Raw genomic sequence first — 17131 nt, forward strand, 5'->3', positions numbered from 1 at the left:
CAAGACAAAGGTGCTACTATGCAGTAATGAGGGAATATGAAAAGCTGCTGTTGTAAATGTGTTTTGTCTTTACCTCCTCTTTCTCTGGACTGTTGCGGGACTCCACCTCCACCTGCAGTGAGATGGTCTCCCCGATACTCTTCCTCTTGGACAAACGGTCTTCATCTAGGAAGAGAGTGCAGATATTCTTCTCATGTCAAACGTGTCTAATTGCAAAGTCTGATGGATTTATTGAATACGTAAAAAAAGGAGTGAGCCTAAAAAAAAATACAGAGAGACTTTTATGATCTGAAAAATTTATTTAAAAGGTGAACTGGCACCCAAAAAAAAAGGTTGTCAAAGTTAGAGAAGGATTCAATAATCCTGGCTCAAGTCCCAGAACTGGAAAAGGTTCAATAAACATTACAATTATTTACTTGAAGAGAGGAGCATATTACTCACTTTAAGAGTTCCTCTACTTTACCACAGTAGACTTTTAAACTCAGTGATAGATTATAACAGAGGAGACGTATTGTTTGGGCTCCTTACCAGTGTACTGGGGGATATAAGGCGTAGCCAATCTCTCTGTGTTATAACCACTTCCTCCAAGGACCTCAGTGATCTTTGACTGGAGGAACAAAACATCCCCTTCTACCTTCTCCAGTGAAGAAGGCAGCCTAGGAAGAAAGGGAGAGTGGTGGTTTGTCTTTGTATAGTAAATAGGAAGAATTTATTGCCATTGCAGCATCTTTAAATATCACATTCAAAGTTGTTGTGGTTTGGGAGAAAGCAGAAATGAATGTGGATGGTACATACTTGGGATTATCAATGAAAACATCCTCAGGCAAAAGGTAGGGACTTTCTTTCTGTCTCACCTCAATTACCTGAGGGGTAGAAGAAAAACTCTTTATTAAAAGAAGTTATTAGTATTCAGACACACACGCACATATATACACAAAGAAGCCTGGCTCCAGACCTCGTGTATGTGCTGGCAGAAGGCTGGGACGGTGGTGAGCTGGCAGATGAGGTTGAGGTAGGCGGCGGCGAGGGCATGAACAGCACAGCGGTTATAAACAGGCAGAGCCTCGTCTGTGGTTAGAGCCAGGTCCTGCACAGGAAACACAGAGGCATCAGCGACGACCTCGGCACTGTGACACACAGCCTCAGGAGATCGACCGCGACCAAATAAAACAAGTTAATGCAACACAGAGCGCGTATCAGTACCTGCAAGGCGACTGCCAGACGAATGAGGTCCACCACCACCTCTTCATTGGCCAGCTCCACGCTGAGAAGGCCCAGCAGAGCGAATAGGGTCTCGTAGTGCTGCCGACTGCTGCTCTGCTCCTTACAGCCCAAGTAGATGTGTCGGTACAGCTGCTGGCCGTGCTGTAAGGAGGACGCACGAGAAGAATGATGAGTACAAAGACAGACAGACGGAGGGGTACTCTAGAGTTTAAGTACTCTAGTTTTCTGCAGTTCTATCACAAGTGTAATCATTTATATATTTAGAAATGTATTTGATGTGTAATGAATTTTTGATTTGTGATGATAGTACATTTGACTTATGATAATAAATCCTGGTTCATTTTCATTAGAAAGTAAAATGCTACATTCTATGTTTAATCATGTGCATGAGGATGGGAATTTTTTCAAAATAGGAAAAGAGAGAGTGATACACAGTGATACACAACTCAGCTATAAATGGGGAGACAGACGTTGTACCTTTTTCATGAATAAGTTGTCCTGTCTGGAGCACTTGTCAACTTTGAGCTTGAGCACAGAGATGTCCGAGATGATGCTGAAAAACAAAGGCGGCACAGTGATTGACACAAACTGCCAAGTGAAGTACAGCTGAGCCGAGCTCTGACACACTACACCTTAGGCCCCGCCATATATATGCAGATATGCCCGCCCACACACCTTATGTTGGAGAACTTGGGCGTGTTGTCGTGCCTGTCGATGAGACTGAGAAGGATTTGGAGCACCAGCAGCCGAACCTCTGGATCCTCTGTTAGAGAGAAGGACAGCAGCGGCTCAAGGAAAGAGCTGGGCAGTGCTGTCAGCATGTTGGTGGTCTGGAAACCTGCCGTCACCTGAGAGATGGAAGATCACAAACCAGTTATGACTTGCAGATGTTCCAAAACATGAAGGAAGTTCATGTTGATCACAATGGGGCTGTGCTTTTGGCCTTCGTTGGCGATCAAGCAACAAATAACCTCTGAGGACATAATCAGAGGGTTCACTTGGTAAATACATGTACATTTCTACTCACCTAGTTTGCAGATGAAGTCTAAAGAGGCCACTGACTGAGCAGCTATGAGATGTTAGAAAGTTGCAGCAATTCTGAGGTTTGACTTTGTTGACATGATTTGAGATATTTTCAAATGTAAATAAATTACATTGTTGAGCAACTTCGATAATCTTCTGGTTTGGATTAAAGCGAGCATTCAGTCTACCTCCTGGCTGTATGGGTGCTTTCATCACCGGAAAAGTAGTCCTGCTCTATGATGCATGCAGAGCTTATGCTGAGATAGACTGCAGCTATTAACTGAAGTGAGATGTCACTGTGACTGATTAGACTTCATTTACTTCTTTTCTACAGGTATAACACTGTGTAGAACACAGGTAGTAGCGCCATTACACTAGCACCTTTCTTAAAATGATGAAATGCACTGGGAGCACAGATGGCACTGATGGACCCCGTCACTCTCTCTTCCACTCTGTCACCTCTGCTGAGTCTCTTGTCTCTGCCATTTTAATCATCTAGCTCCGAATAAAAGCGATGGACTGACACCCACCCATTCTCTCTTCTTTTTTAATAAAAAGCAGTCATCATCGCTATCTGTGCTTGCTCCTTCTGCTTAAAAACTATTAAAAGAGCCACGTTTGTTAAATATCTGAATTAATAAGATTTAAAGAAAGTTGAAAACGTACCTGTACCAAGGACTTGAGTAACATAACCTGAATCATCCTGGTACCCTCAGGCCTGGAGATGAAAGCAAATTAAAGATACATATTATAATTCACCAACACTCAGGTCGACACAGATTTGTTTCGTGCTGCCGACTGATGGGTGGAATAAAGTCAGACTGAGAATTGTCCTGGGCGTATGCTGCACAAAGGGAACATGTGTTTGTGGGATTTGTGAGATAACTCACCCAGAGGGCAGAGCTGGATGAATCCCAGGGACGGGGATCTTGCCCATGATGAAGAGCATGACCTCTGACCTCTGGTATGTTGGCAGAGTGTTGGCAAATGAACCTGAAAGAGAGAGACAGAAAAAGAGGGGCCAGAGAGATGTGCGTCAGATGGATAAGAAGAGGAATTGGAGCAAAGGATATGTGTGGAGGGAAGAAAAAAGAAAGAAATACTAGTCTGCAGAAAAGTTGCACAAGTACACACACAAGCATAAATAGAGACACAAGTGCGGTAAACATAAGCCCCACGGACAAAATGTTCCAGTCAAGGAGTCTGTCTTACAAAGCCTCCCCCCCACACACAAACACACACACACACAGACACACACACTGTCCACAGACTCACCGATGGTCCTGATGACAGCCTCCTGCAGCTGCCTCTCCTCATGAGCTTTGATGATCTTGGTGCCGATGTTGGTGTTGCCATCGTAGGAGCCGGTCAACTCGTAGTCCACACTCAGACGGAGCTGCCGCAGCAGGGTGTTAAATACCTCCAACACTGTGGGACCTGCACACACAGACAGCGAATAATCAGAAGAATAGATTATTACTTACAACACGTCAGCCAGTACCTTTGTTTGTGTGTGTGTGTGTGTGTGTGTGCGTGTGTCTTCTCACCTACAGATCCACTGGCTGCAATGGCTGCTGCCTCCAGCAAAACCTCCACTATCCCAGCTCGCACTGTGGCAGAGTTCTTGCTGTTAGAATCCAGGTGACCGAGAAGCTGCTGGATTACCAAGTGAGAGTGCTGGGACTGAGGAAGAAGAGGGAGATAAGGATTTGAAGAAAGAGGGAGAAGCAGGTGGTAGAGAGTCATTCAACCAAGTAGCAAACTAAAGGCTTTTGGAAATAAAACACGTCTGAGTGCAGTTTTAATTCAGGTCTAAAATTAATCACAGCTATGGAGGAGAAGGGTTGACAACTAAAAGGTTTCTTCAAAGATCTTTAATTTTCTGAGCTATTTTTGGCTGTGAATCAGACCTTGAATACTGGAGCATGTTTCGACTTTGTGCCTACAAACAGTGTAACAACACAGTTAAAACATAATACTGTGTAAATCGCACAAAATATTTTGAGATTCCACTTGGACCTGAATTTGAGGTCAGCAGGCTGAAAGAGGGAAAAAAAGAAGTGGTGATGAAGAGGTCTTTGTGGATACATCGCACTGTATGACTCACCTGGATGGAGTACATGATGATTTTGAAGCAACGCACTGCAAAGGTCTTCCCCTCCCATAGAGAGTGGTTATCTAAGTGCCTGAGGGAGCACAGACAGGGGGAGAGGGACGGCGAGGATACAGAAGATGTGATTATTCAGAGAGCAACAACAGAGTTCATAGTTCATGAATTCACAGTTCTCCAAACAGCCCAGACATCAAAACTTCATATGTATTTTTTACATTTAAGAATGATGCACACTTCTTAACGTAGGAGGTACTTCTGCAACAAAACATATGGACCACATGTGTTATGATGCACTGCAATGTTTAAAGTCCACAATCAAGAATGCAGAATCCTTAGATTCACACGGGGACAGAGAGGTGGCGACAGAGTAAATCTGGAAAGCATGACAGGGACAGAAGCAGAGACAGTGATGGATGGGCTCCCACAGCACATGACAAGTGAGACGAATTGAAGGGAGAATGGAGAGAAAACTGAAAACGGATAGCTTGAGAGTGTTAGATGGAAAGATAAATTTAATATATAGCTGCACAAGAAAATGGTAACCGGAGTTGCACAAAAAAAAAAATCAATAAAGGAATTATGGGCCTACAAGCCCCTGAAATCTTCCAAACTCCAACTCCACTGTGCTTTTTTGAAATTTATTTAGAAAACACAACATCTTACTTTGCATTTTGGTGACTTTTTTTGATGTTGTTATCCCTATCAGCTTTGAAAGTTGTAGCTGTATATTATAAAATATACTCCTGCAAGCAGGTGATAAATATATAAATACTTGTTGACATATTTTATCTACAGTATTCCTCTGCAGATGTCTGAACACATTTAGCTTTAAGTTTTAATGATGAGTTGCTCAGCCTGCTGCTCACATCACATCAACACCACCAGTGAAATATACAGCAGGAAGGATTACAAACACCAGCTGAGATGCAGGAAATGAAGCCAAGAGGGGCAAAGAAAAGGCTGATATACAACAAGCAAGCATTCTTAAGTCAACTCAGTATGAAAAGGAATAGACAGGCGCATGAGCCCGTGCAGTGTAAGGGAGCAGCTGAGGCAGACAAAAACAGAAGACAGATGACATGTAAGATGAATAGAGAGACAGACAACTAAAAAGACAACACTAATCACATCACACACAAGACCACGCTCAGAGACAGACACTCAAAGTTAGATGAAAACATCATACAGATGACCTTAAAAGAACGATAAAGCTGCCTGCCATTGTGAAAAAAAGAGCTCCAACTGTGATAAAATTACAATCTTGCAAGGCAGACCTCCACATAAATGCACTAATATACAATTTAAATGTCCCACATGCAAATCGTGCACTCACAACTATGTAACCTTGCATTGACCTTGTCGCGCCCCCTCGGGCCAATCAGCGCACAGATAAAAATGCTGCAACACAGCACTAACCTTCAGGTTTGGTAAATACGTCAAGAAAAACCCAAACAAATTCACACAGGCAGAAATCACAAAAACAGGATAGATCTCATGCACTGAGGAGTTGGCGGGGCTGTCTCACATTAGCACGGGGGTGACGGCGTTCTTGATGTTGCCATAGGCGGCGCGTCCCAGCAGCTCCCTGAAGCAGCGCTCCGTCAGCTCCACCGGGCTTTCCTTCTCCTTCTCTGACGCCTGCAGCGGCGAGGGGGAGCGGCTGGCGGGGAGCGGTGCAGGTGAGGCAGCAGAGGAAGAGGGAGAGGAGAGGAATGAGCAGCAAGGAGAGGGAGGGAGGGAGGGAGGGAGAGGAAGGCGAGGTGGGAGGGGTAAGAGAGGTAGAGACAGCGAGAGGGAGAAAAGAGACAAGAGTCAAGAGTTTGAAATCAATTTGATCCAATAACACTAACATCTCCACAGAGGCTGAAGTGTTCGCACAAAAACTCTGTATTGCTGTGTCACTGCAGTCCTCGCTCCTGAGGTGACGTTTCTCTCTGCAGTTTGCCTGCAGTGAAAATTAAGCGACTGTGTTGGCCATCATGTGTGTATTGCACATGGGTTATTACCGCGGGAAACATGTCTGTGTCTAGGTTTGTATATGTAAGCAAGTGTGTGGGCACTCACACCGGGTCCAGCCTTTCTCTGCTCTCATGCATAGTTAAAACCTCCGCCATAACTCCATCTTGGTCATGCCTTGCCTCGGGTGGTCCACCAATGACGACATTATTTATTAACAGCCTGACTCTTTCATCTTGCCTGCTGCTGCTATGGAGGAAATGTGACTTCCTGCCTCTCAGTGGCTTCTCTAACTTCGTTCAAATCCAAAAAAGACTCAAACCAAGAAAAATGCAGGATTAATATAAAGGTTTAACTATAAGAGCAGCTTTAATGGAGCAATTTTCCATTAGTGCTGCGAAAAAACTCGAAGCTCCTGTTGTTGAAAGGTTTAGCAGTAACAAATAATGCTTACAAAACCACTCTCATTGACCCCTGTCAAATTGAAAAGTGCATCTAAATCACTCACGGGGGACCTAATTCTGAGTTCACCCTACTAACCTCTCACTGCACAATTTTGCCTAATGATCTCGAAACATTTGGCATGAGGAGAAATCAGCATTGCCATCATCTCAAACACTACTTAGCTCTACTGCAAATCTGACCTCATGCCTGCCTTAAAAAAAAAAAAATTCCCAGGGGCCATTTCTGAGTCAGGGGAGTGTATAAAAGGCATGTTTAAGGTGAGGATCATTTCTGTTTAAATTTCCTGCTGAGGCAGTGCCTGGAGGGAAATTGCTTGGGGAACACAGCGCCTTTGCAGGCACCTACAGACGACATAAAAACCCATCAATCATGATGATTATTTTTTTTCCAGGTATAAACTCACAAACTAGAGCCGAGAGAAAGATTTTAGCATCTCCAGAAATACTCCTTCTTCAGAAATTAGTCTCGACTGTCAGGAGGCTTTGCTGTGCCTGAAGTTGATCTTTAGCTGAACTTTTACATGTGCGTGGGGCTTAATGTTGAGAAAAAGGCACCATCTGTGACTTTAATTAGACTCTGTACTGACTGCTGTGTCTGTGATGTCTGGTGACGACTGGCTAAACTCAATGTGGGGAGGAATGGAGGATGCACAGCAGGGGCAGTCCTCATAACACTAAGTCACACACACACACACACGGAGTGCGTCTTTCTATCTCAGTCTCTTTCTGTCCATCTGTCTCTCTCTTTCAATAACCTCCCAATTGCCTTCACTCTATTTTCTATTATCCACCCCCAACCAAATCCTCCAGAGTTCCTCTCGCTGCCCTCCCCTCTTTGCTCCCCTAACCTTCAGATATCAGCATTGACGTCAAAGTGAATTTCAGTATGTGGAACGCTGCCAAGAGAGGGAGGCTCCAGACTCTGCATCTCTCTCTCTCTCTCTCTCACTGGCACTCTGTCAGTTCTTGTGATGCTTTAATTCTCCACCCATTGCACTATTTCTGTTCATACTCTCCCCTTTTCTCCTTCAATCCCACAGCCCACATCTCCTGGTGTCTTTGTCCTTGGATGCTGCAGGTGGGCAAACACATGCCCATAAGAGGAGTAGAGCTGTCAGCGGGTTCACTCAGCGATGATGATGATGATGAATGACATGGGTGATGGCTGACTAGACTGCCAGGACAAATATGGCCTAACATAAGAGAAGAAGCACCAGTTGGCCACAACACATGGGCTCTGGACTGTGTGACCGCGGCATGGAGGGTCAACAGTGACCCATTTTGGGTCATCAACTTTCGCACCACACTACTGGCACAGCCTGATCTGATGTGTGGGGACAACATGGCAGCACTGCAGCCATATCTACCTGCTTTAAACTGCAGTCAGGACTTCTGTAACACTGTATGTGACATGCTCCTTCCAATATAATACAGTACCTAATGTTTATAACGATAAATATTTGCATCTGATGAACGGCAACATACAAAACCTTTTCTTTGTGGACACTCACCTCTCTGTACGCTCTCCACACTGCAGGTTGAAAAGCAGAGAGGGGACGATCTTGTCCATGTGCTGAGGGTCCCAGATGTTGGCCTGCAGTTCATCATTCACAGTCTTCCTCACCACACCCTGCAGGCCCTTGATACCTGCCATGCGGATCCTGGGGGACACAGACATCAGAGATCATTTGACTGAGTCTATAAATGGATGATCAAATTTAGGAGATGATATTTTCGTCTGGCTTTTAGTCTGTATCCATCAGTATCTGTCTGCTAACCTTTAATTCTGCAACGCTATATTTAACTGTTCAAAGATGTCACTTTTGTGTGTAGTCAGCAGATGACATCCATGACAACAAGATAACTTTTAAAGGGTTTCATTTTGTTTGAAGTATAAAAAGGGGCAGCAGTAGTCCAAAAAAAGACTTTCAGAAGTAGTTTAAAAACAGAAAGTTACATAATAATTCTGCCTTTAGCGCAATCAAACGTCTGTCTACTCACTTGGTGCGGATGTCAGGGTCCTCATAGCTGGAGTGGCACATCTCACTGAAGCGTGACACAAAGAAGTCGTAACTGCGGTGGTACGATGGTGTATCCTCCTCTATGTTGGCAAACTTCACAAACTGAGAAGGGAAGAAAGGACGGGGGGGAAATACAATAGATTACATTTTCTTGTCAAACTGTAACTCTGCAAGAGTTTCTAATACTACAGATGTACTACAGATGTACAGCTCCTCAAAAGCCTCAGTTTAAGAGTTTATTTCAATTTGATTAAACACTTTTTAATGAAATAACTGTAAATCCCCGTGATGAATATCTCTTGAATTAAAGTCAAACCACAGTGCCATACCATCTCATTAGGAGTGAAAAGCACAGGCAGAGGGAGGCTCTCCCACTGGGCCAGAAAATGTCACCATTTAAACAGGCTGACATTTAGCTTCACAACACTCTACAATTAATAAATTATGAAGAGGATTTCTGTACAAATCAAGACTAAAAGGATACTACCCAAAGTAAAAATTATATAAGGTTATTCAGTAAAGCGGATGGTAATCATAGTACATAAAGTCCCCATTCAAAAACATAGGCTGATCAGCCCTTTAACCCAAAATGCTAAAATAATAAAGACTAGAGTTTATGTAGAAAATGAACATCTAAAGAAGCCTCTTGAGAACCTGATTCCTGTGTACAGAGTGAGTGTTTGGAGTGGTTTTGAAATTAAATGAAGTACCCCTGAGCAAATTAAATGAAGTGAACCCAAAGCTGCTCTTGTGAAGCTGCTCAGCTGCTGCAGTAAATTGCTGCAGCAGCAGCTGATACGCTGACATTTTCCAGTATCACTGCCACCAACGCTGGCCAGCTTCAAGGCATAAATGAATCAACTCTGGCTCTGCTGAAACGGACTCTAAAACTGATTGAAAGCTTTAAAATAGGGTCTAAAGCCACAGGCGATTGAGATTATAAACGTTTTTGTTGCAACCAAAGACAATGCCAAGAGAAACAAACCTCTGCTGTATCTAAGTAACAGCGAGTTGACAGAAACACTAACTCTGGTTCTGATGTGTTGAAGAGCTGCCCTCTGTTATAAAAAGGGCTCTGCAGCATAAGATTTTAGGTCAGTGAAACAGAGTGTGAGAAGACCTGACCAGGCTCGAGTTCTGTGGTGATAAACTCTCTAATCCGTTCCTTTCACCTCCCTCTGACACCGGTCTGCTTCAGATGAGCTATACACTGCACACTAAGAGGGGAAGACGCTATGTGGTAGTTCCACTAGAACATAAAGCATCTGTGTGCACTGAAAGCCGCAGCATATGTACAGCTCTATGTGTGAGGACGCTCAGGGTTCTGTCTGCATATAGTCTAACCAATTGCGGAGGAACTAATCCACATGTCCAACACTCTGAATGCAAAGTTTTACATTTTCATATACTGCAAAATCAATCTACTGTTGATAGTGGTAAACAGGACTGCGCTGCACAATTTATTATACAGCACTGATATGTGTATGTATATAAGTGGATCAGCATATGGCCTTTGTCCTAAATACACATGACTGTGTGCGAGGGAGATTGATAGCATAAAGATTATGAGTGAGAGTCTGCCGTACACGACAATCTGTATAGACGACTGCAGAGCTTTGCCAGTGTGGGCTGCAGCTAATCTGATTTCCTTTATTTGTCCTCTGCTGACCCGGCCGACAATGTCGATAGCTGCTCCCCACTCATCACTTCCACACCCTGTGCCCACCACTCTCTTGCTGAGCTCTGATCTTTCTCAAATACTAATGCAGTTTCCCTCTTAAGGTTAACATCTCTTACTTTGTGCCATCACAAGAGGAAAGTAAATGCGCCCTGTCAACTTTTGATTAGATAATACCCCTAAATCCACTGAAATGGGCAGAATTCCGTGCGACAGAAAAGCTTAAGAACTAAGGCACATTAGACACACATTAGTGACCAACAGTTTGAGAATGTGGGTATTTATCTAAATTTGGCCTGTTTAAATAAGCTGTCTTAGCTTTTCTATGTTTCTTGTGACCAACAATGTGTGGGTAGGAAAATTATTTCTCTTATTAAATCATATTTATCTGATTTGGCTTTTACAGTCAACTGAAACTGCACAGTCTTTGAAAAAACGACCTTAATTGAATACAGACATCAAGCTGTGATAGTGTATTTACTGTCAAGACTCATAAAGTTATAGTTCTAGCTGAACAAAATACAAAATGCTTATCGTAAAGGAGGAATGAAGCCACCAGTCGCCAAAAAGTACAGTGTTTTATTTGTTTTGTTGATTAATAGGTGCAAAACTCTTTAAACTAGTGATATAATCCTGGAAACTCACGGAGTTGGTTCCTAGGATCTGCAGGCTCGGCTTGTCCGACTCCAGCAGTTTGCGCACCATCTTGAGGAAACTCTCCACAAACAGGTTGATGCTCTGACAGTGGCAGGCCATCAGCAGCTGGTCCAGGGCTTCCATGGCAATGCACACATAACTGAACAGGGGAGAGAGACACACTGAAGCATTTGGATGGCACCATTAGAAAATATAATCTGTAGGCAAATATAATCTGAGTCCGGAAATCTTATATGGATACTAAAATTAATCTATATATCCTAAATGACTTACTGCACACAGCAACAGAATTCAAAAAGTCATAATCTCTGCCAGACAAACTCTGGAGACTAGCATACTGAGCAGACCGCCAGATGCTGCCAAGTGTAAATGTAATATTTGCAGGCTGTTTGCATTGGGTGAGAATCATCACAGTGTGTCCTCGTCATGAGTCATAAATGACAACAACATTTCTGTGGCATATAAATTAAGTACAGAGAGTACAAAGACGTCCCCTTCAACAGCCCTGCACCAGCCATGTTATGTTTAAAAGACCAACCTGCCTCCATGTCTATTTGGCTAATTTGCATGGAGTGCACTATAAATATTTTTTTATTATCCAGAAGGAAGTGTTACATTACACATAAATACTAGGTGTAAATGCAATGGCATCATTTTAGAGTTCCTAATCCAGTTTGCATTTTTTTGGGTCTGTTTTTATACAGACCTACAGAGGGGCTCTTTGAATGGACAGTCCTTATGATGCAAGATGACCTCAAAATCTTCCCAGGGTTTTAATGTATTAGCTTTATGTAGAAGTTAAATGTGTGGCAATAAATAACACACACGATGCACAAACAGTATTTGCCTGCTGAGGAGACGGCTAAAATGGTTTCCGAGAGCCTATTCTGAGTGGCGATTGACTGGCGATGCTCACCCGTATCTGTGTCGGGCTACATCCCTCGACAATCTCTCAGACAGGTAGGCTCCGATACGGTCGAGCTTCTCTGGAGCTGACAGGGCGTAGAACGTCAGCTTCTCCATGTTGGCCTTCACTAGCCCATCCTGAGAGGGTGACAGAGGGAGTTGGAAAGAAAGAGGGAAAACAAGACGGAGAAAAGAAGACAGTTTTAGGGTTTCATTGACATGGTTTAGGCCCTTAAAGGAGTAGTTCACCCAAAATGTAAAATTCAGTCAGAAGGGATGTACACGAGGCTTGGATACAACAAAGAGGCGGATTGTTAAGACTGTCAAAAATAACTTCAGCAGCATTTTGACTGCCATCAGAGTATATAGTAGATAATGACAAATTGATCTAGTATTCTAAAGCTTTTCCATAAACATTTCTGAACTACTGCAATGGTGCACACTGAAGTGTGTACTTCTCCTTAAAACCCATATTCTAAGAGTATAACTAGATCATCAAGTTTCACCTCCTATTTTCCCCCTTGACCTACTTGACTGCTCTTCAGTCTGGTCAGGAGGAGGAGAGAGCTAAAAACATCTATGGTCCATTGAGATCTGGTTTACATTCGGACAGAGAGCCAAAAGATGCAGTCAGTGAAGTAGCTCTCCCAATATGAACCAAAAGCTGGGGAAACACTGGAGTTATACACTCTACAGTAGCCTGTACATGGCTACGCAGGGCAAAATGACTCTAAAAATACATGGGCAGAATATCATTCATCATTTACAAAGAAACCCAGCAGTGTTGAGATGTTGGAGGCAAAACTCAACGACATGTACTGACAGCAGGCAAATGGACGCAATGACAACTTAACCACCTCTGTCTCTAAGAGTTCAACTCAACACTTTATAGACACTTATTTTTATTTTATTAGTCAGCTCTATGAAGGTTTATTTGCTTCATAAAATAAATGGTTTGCAGTCGATGACCACTTTTATCAGAGAGGTTGAATACATTTAGCTCATATTACAGACGGTTCTCATACAATGTGGTCGTTCTAGTCTATAATATAAATATTACTTATTTCATTCCTTATGAAGTGACGCTTAACCTTTGGTAAGAAGGATGTGAGGATTCGTCAAATATAAACAATGACTAATAATGATTATAGGAACAATTATTGAAGGTGAAAGCTGAATAGATTAGCCTGATAACATGTTATTACATTGGGATAAAATCTAATGGGATTTGAGTATTTCTGTCTGTAGCGTCTATTGCCAGTTTTCACAGCAGATATTTTGATACGTTATTGCAGGAAACACACAGGTAGAATTAACAACATTACCAATGGCTGCCTTGTTCAAAGATTTTCTGGTTCCTGACCTTCCTATTGTGCATGCCCACTCACTGGCATGGCTTCCTGACACACCAAAATTAAATGGAGGCCTTATTAATGTTATTAGTTGCCTATGTGCTTTTCTTCCAAGGACAAGCTGTGAAAAAGGGCCTATTACTCCCATTAGAGGGTTATTTTCCAGGTCAGCACAGAGCGATACCTGTGCTTCTGTCTGCTCCTCTAAAACATCCTCTGGCTGGAGTCCATTATCGATCACACTGCCAGAATATTGCAGCTGGCTATAAAACACCACCCTCCAGTTGAAAAGCTGATTTTTGGTTTTTGTTCATTAGAGTCACTCATCTTGTAGCTCTGTAGACTCATGTTCCAGGCATCTGGACAACAATAACAGCAGATAGGAGACTACGAAGAGTCTCTCAGATGTTCCTTTTTTTACTCTGACAAACTCAGATGATAACTAATCCAATTTAAACTAGTAATGTACTGCGGGGACGTTTTCTGTGTTCAGGAGAAACACGCAGAGAATACAACATATATTCAGGCCCCTAACCAATTATCTGGGAAAAACACTGAAATACAGTAACTTTGGACACACACACCCACAAGCTCGCACAGTGTGACACAATTTTGAGTCAATGTAATCAGACGGCTTCATTATTCCCATGCTGCTGGGACACCGTTAGTTACAGTCTCAGCCACAGCAGCTAGGAGCCAAACTTAGAAGCCATTTTTTAGTGCACAATGAGCGGGAGCACATGCACGCACACACACAAAACAGGGAAATGAGGTCTGCGTGTACTAGTATGTCCTGTGTGTTGCAGTTTTGGCCCCAGATCTGACAAGTAAACTGGGTTACTGCAGTAGCACAGAGGCACTTATGTAAAGTTTCCTCTGCAACAAATCAGCTTTTTCTTCTCCACCCAAATTAATTCACTTTATGAGTCATCTGTATCAGATCTCACATAATCAGAGAAAACGGCAGCAATGATGAGGTCTGTGGCTTGAGAGCCATCACAACAGTGTGGGGGATCTTTTGTCTGATTTTTGTGTTCAATCTGTTTTCTGATCCAGCACCTGTAGGAGTTTTTTGGATGTGCGCACTAGAGGCTGACATCTTTCCAGCAATCCCGTGAAGCAGACGGACCAGCAAAAGTGATAACAACAGGTCTGTTGTATAAATAAATATGCAGTTCTAATATGAATTAACACCTTTTCTCTTCTATACATTTTGCAGCGGCGGCTCAAAATGATTGCTGTCACTGCTTCAGAATTTCATGAACTGTCATGAAGCCGCGGTTATACGACTCTGCGGAGCAGTAAGCTCCACTAAACTCTGAAGGATAGCCGTCTGCTCCTTCTCCACTTGGAGGATGAGCAACTGGAACATTGACAGGATGAATATCAATCGTTGTATCATGACAACCAAATAAAGAGCAGCGCGAGTGCACCATTTTCTCCTCAGGGAGAGTGAAACTGGGAAGAGAATACCAGAGTACAAGAGGAAAGGTAGACTTAACAAGCTAACGTTTAAACAAACTTTTGCACTGAATTCTCTATGAATTTTCATGGTCAACAAAATAATAATAATTATTATTATTATTATTAATATATTGTGAAATAATGTTCCATTTAAAATACCAGTAAGGCATCATACAGTAAATTTTCTTGTGGCTTGTTCTTGTCTAAATTAAACTTAACATAATAAACTAATCTTTATAAAGTCTGTTTAAACAACAATTTACCTTGATTCTTGATTCTCCCCTGACTGTCTGACCACTGACTGACCAATAATTGAGCAAATGCACACAATTTCTATAAGCCATCATACAGACGAGACGAGACAAGACAGGACAAACAGGCATTACTAAAGAAACACAAAGTGTCACTTGAGCTTCTCACCTCTGGGTCTTCTGGAAAGATGTTGTCTACCAGTCTCTTGTACCGAGGCCTGAGTGCCCCGCAACAACCACAAACCCCTGAGGGAGGGAGAGAGAGAGAGAGAGGGAGGGAGATTCAGTAAGACACAGACACCTCCAGTATGATTGACAAAAGCCCAATAAAATCAAAGAGGAAGACAAATAATTAAACATGTTCCCTTTCCCCATCTCTGTTGTAGCACAGTTTGTCTGTTATGTGTAAGTCTGTGTGAATAAAAGAACACAGTGCCTTAGTAATAAAGTATGTGCTAAATCGGCCACTTGCTCTAAAATGTAATGTTAGAGACAAAACAGACCCTAGGTCAGGTTAAAATGACTACAAAGTGAATAGACCTTTTTGGCACTGAGTAATTAAAGTATTTCAGCTGATAATGACTTCACATTGACAACCTACTGTATCACCACGGAGGTAGTGGTATAAAAGTTAAGGAATGCCAGGAAAACACAGCTGCAGCTAATAAAGTGATAACTGGAAAGCTAATGAGCAAGTACTGACAGTTCATTGTATCAGGGCAAAATAACACAGCAAGCATCTACAAAACTGCCAATACCCCCTGCAAGAACACCAAAAGTTGCCAAATGTTGACTGTCAGGCTCTGTTTATACACAATCACGTGTCTTGGGTGATTTGATCTCAAGAGAACAGCTCTCAGTACGCCAGTTCACTCCTGATATTAGAATGCATCACCAGTGATCACTTGCGATCGGATCTCATTTCCCCCTTTATATGCAAATAAACACTTTGCATCACTTGTTCAAACATTTACAAATAGTGGGAACATTATATTTAAAGTAGTTTTTAAATATTTAAAAAATATAAAATAGCAAGGTCTCCTCAATCAACATTTCCCTTTTAAAAGCCCATGTGTCGTTCTGTGCTACAATGTCACAGCATCATGCTCCGCAGGCATATGGAGGGTGGTGATACGGGCTGTGAGATCCATGGAAAAGAGACATTAAGGATATAAAATCCACCCGTTCCTCATGCTGACTAACGGGGCTCAGCGGGCAGACATACAGCTCCACCAGAGACGTCTCTAAACGCACAGCAGGGTGCAGATTCTAGAGAGTGTTTTATAATGTCTTATAATGTCTAGTAAGTTAGTTAAGATTACCTCAACAAAGCACTACTTTCCGTTTAAGCAGAGGACGAAAGTAGAGTAGGCGGTCGTTCATGCGGCACGACACATTTGCAAGCACAATGCTTAAAAAAAAAAAAAAAAAAAAAAAAAAAAGAGGTCATATGTGAAGCAGACCAACTCCAAACTCCGCTTCTTGGCTGCAGTCACCTGTACTGTAACATGTACCACTTGTGATCGGACCACAAAAGAAACATGTCAATGCCAGGTCTGAGCAGGGCCTCAGTACTGGTGTGATGCTGTCATTTATTGTATCCAAGATTAAAAACATTAAGATATGTTCATCTGGTAAAAAGAACCTTGGTTAAGTGAAGGTAACTGTGTTCATGACATTTGAGGAAAGCCAGATATGGAAAGAATGTGGTCACAGGACAATTACAGTCGCAACAATGCTGCTCAGATGATAACACACACACGCACACGCACACGCACACACACACACACACACACACACACACACACACACACACACACACACACACACACACACACACAGTAATGCTCTCTCTCAATGCACTCAAGATAGCCTTGAAGAAAGAGGTGCAACACACTGAAGAGTGATTTTTCTGACTTTGCATTGAGGAGAAGGCAGACTAGGCTGCAAAGCTGGATTCTGGGAGCTGGATTCTGATTGGTTGTGGGAATTCAGCAGTGGTGAGTCATAAGGGGACTCTGG

General features: G+C 42.6%; 1 protein-coding gene across 1 annotated transcript in view; it reads right to left on the bottom strand.

The window, feature by feature from the left end:
- The window catches only part of LOC139217584 (protein EFR3 homolog B), a 29304-nt gene that overhangs the window by 3372 nt on the left and 8801 nt on the right, over nucleotides 1-17131 (bottom strand). The window contains exons 3-20 of the mRNA XM_070848933.1: nucleotides 15279-15355; nucleotides 12053-12180; nucleotides 11125-11275; nucleotides 8782-8903; nucleotides 8292-8441; nucleotides 5886-6020; nucleotides 4355-4433; nucleotides 3795-3930; nucleotides 3523-3684; nucleotides 3138-3240; nucleotides 2914-2965; nucleotides 1900-2072; nucleotides 1702-1777; nucleotides 1204-1365; nucleotides 956-1087; nucleotides 796-863; nucleotides 529-656; nucleotides 74-165 (exon numbers count right to left, since the gene is read on the bottom strand). Of these exons, the coding sequence (XP_070705034.1) occupies nucleotides 74-165; nucleotides 529-656; nucleotides 796-863; nucleotides 956-1087; nucleotides 1204-1365; nucleotides 1702-1777; nucleotides 1900-2072; nucleotides 2914-2965; nucleotides 3138-3240; nucleotides 3523-3684; nucleotides 3795-3930; nucleotides 4355-4433; nucleotides 5886-6020; nucleotides 8292-8441; nucleotides 8782-8903; nucleotides 11125-11275; nucleotides 12053-12180; nucleotides 15279-15355 (2126 nt within the window). The remainder of the gene's footprint in view (nucleotides 1-73; nucleotides 166-528; nucleotides 657-795; nucleotides 864-955; nucleotides 1088-1203; nucleotides 1366-1701; nucleotides 1778-1899; nucleotides 2073-2913; nucleotides 2966-3137; nucleotides 3241-3522; nucleotides 3685-3794; nucleotides 3931-4354; nucleotides 4434-5885; nucleotides 6021-8291; nucleotides 8442-8781; nucleotides 8904-11124; nucleotides 11276-12052; nucleotides 12181-15278; nucleotides 15356-17131) is intronic.

The sequence above is a fragment of the Pempheris klunzingeri genome, chromosome 18 (genome assembly GCF_042242105.1).
Source record: "Pempheris klunzingeri isolate RE-2024b chromosome 18, fPemKlu1.hap1, whole genome shotgun sequence".
Classification (NCBI taxonomy): Eukaryota; Metazoa; Chordata; class Actinopteri; order Acropomatiformes; family Pempheridae; genus Pempheris; species Pempheris klunzingeri.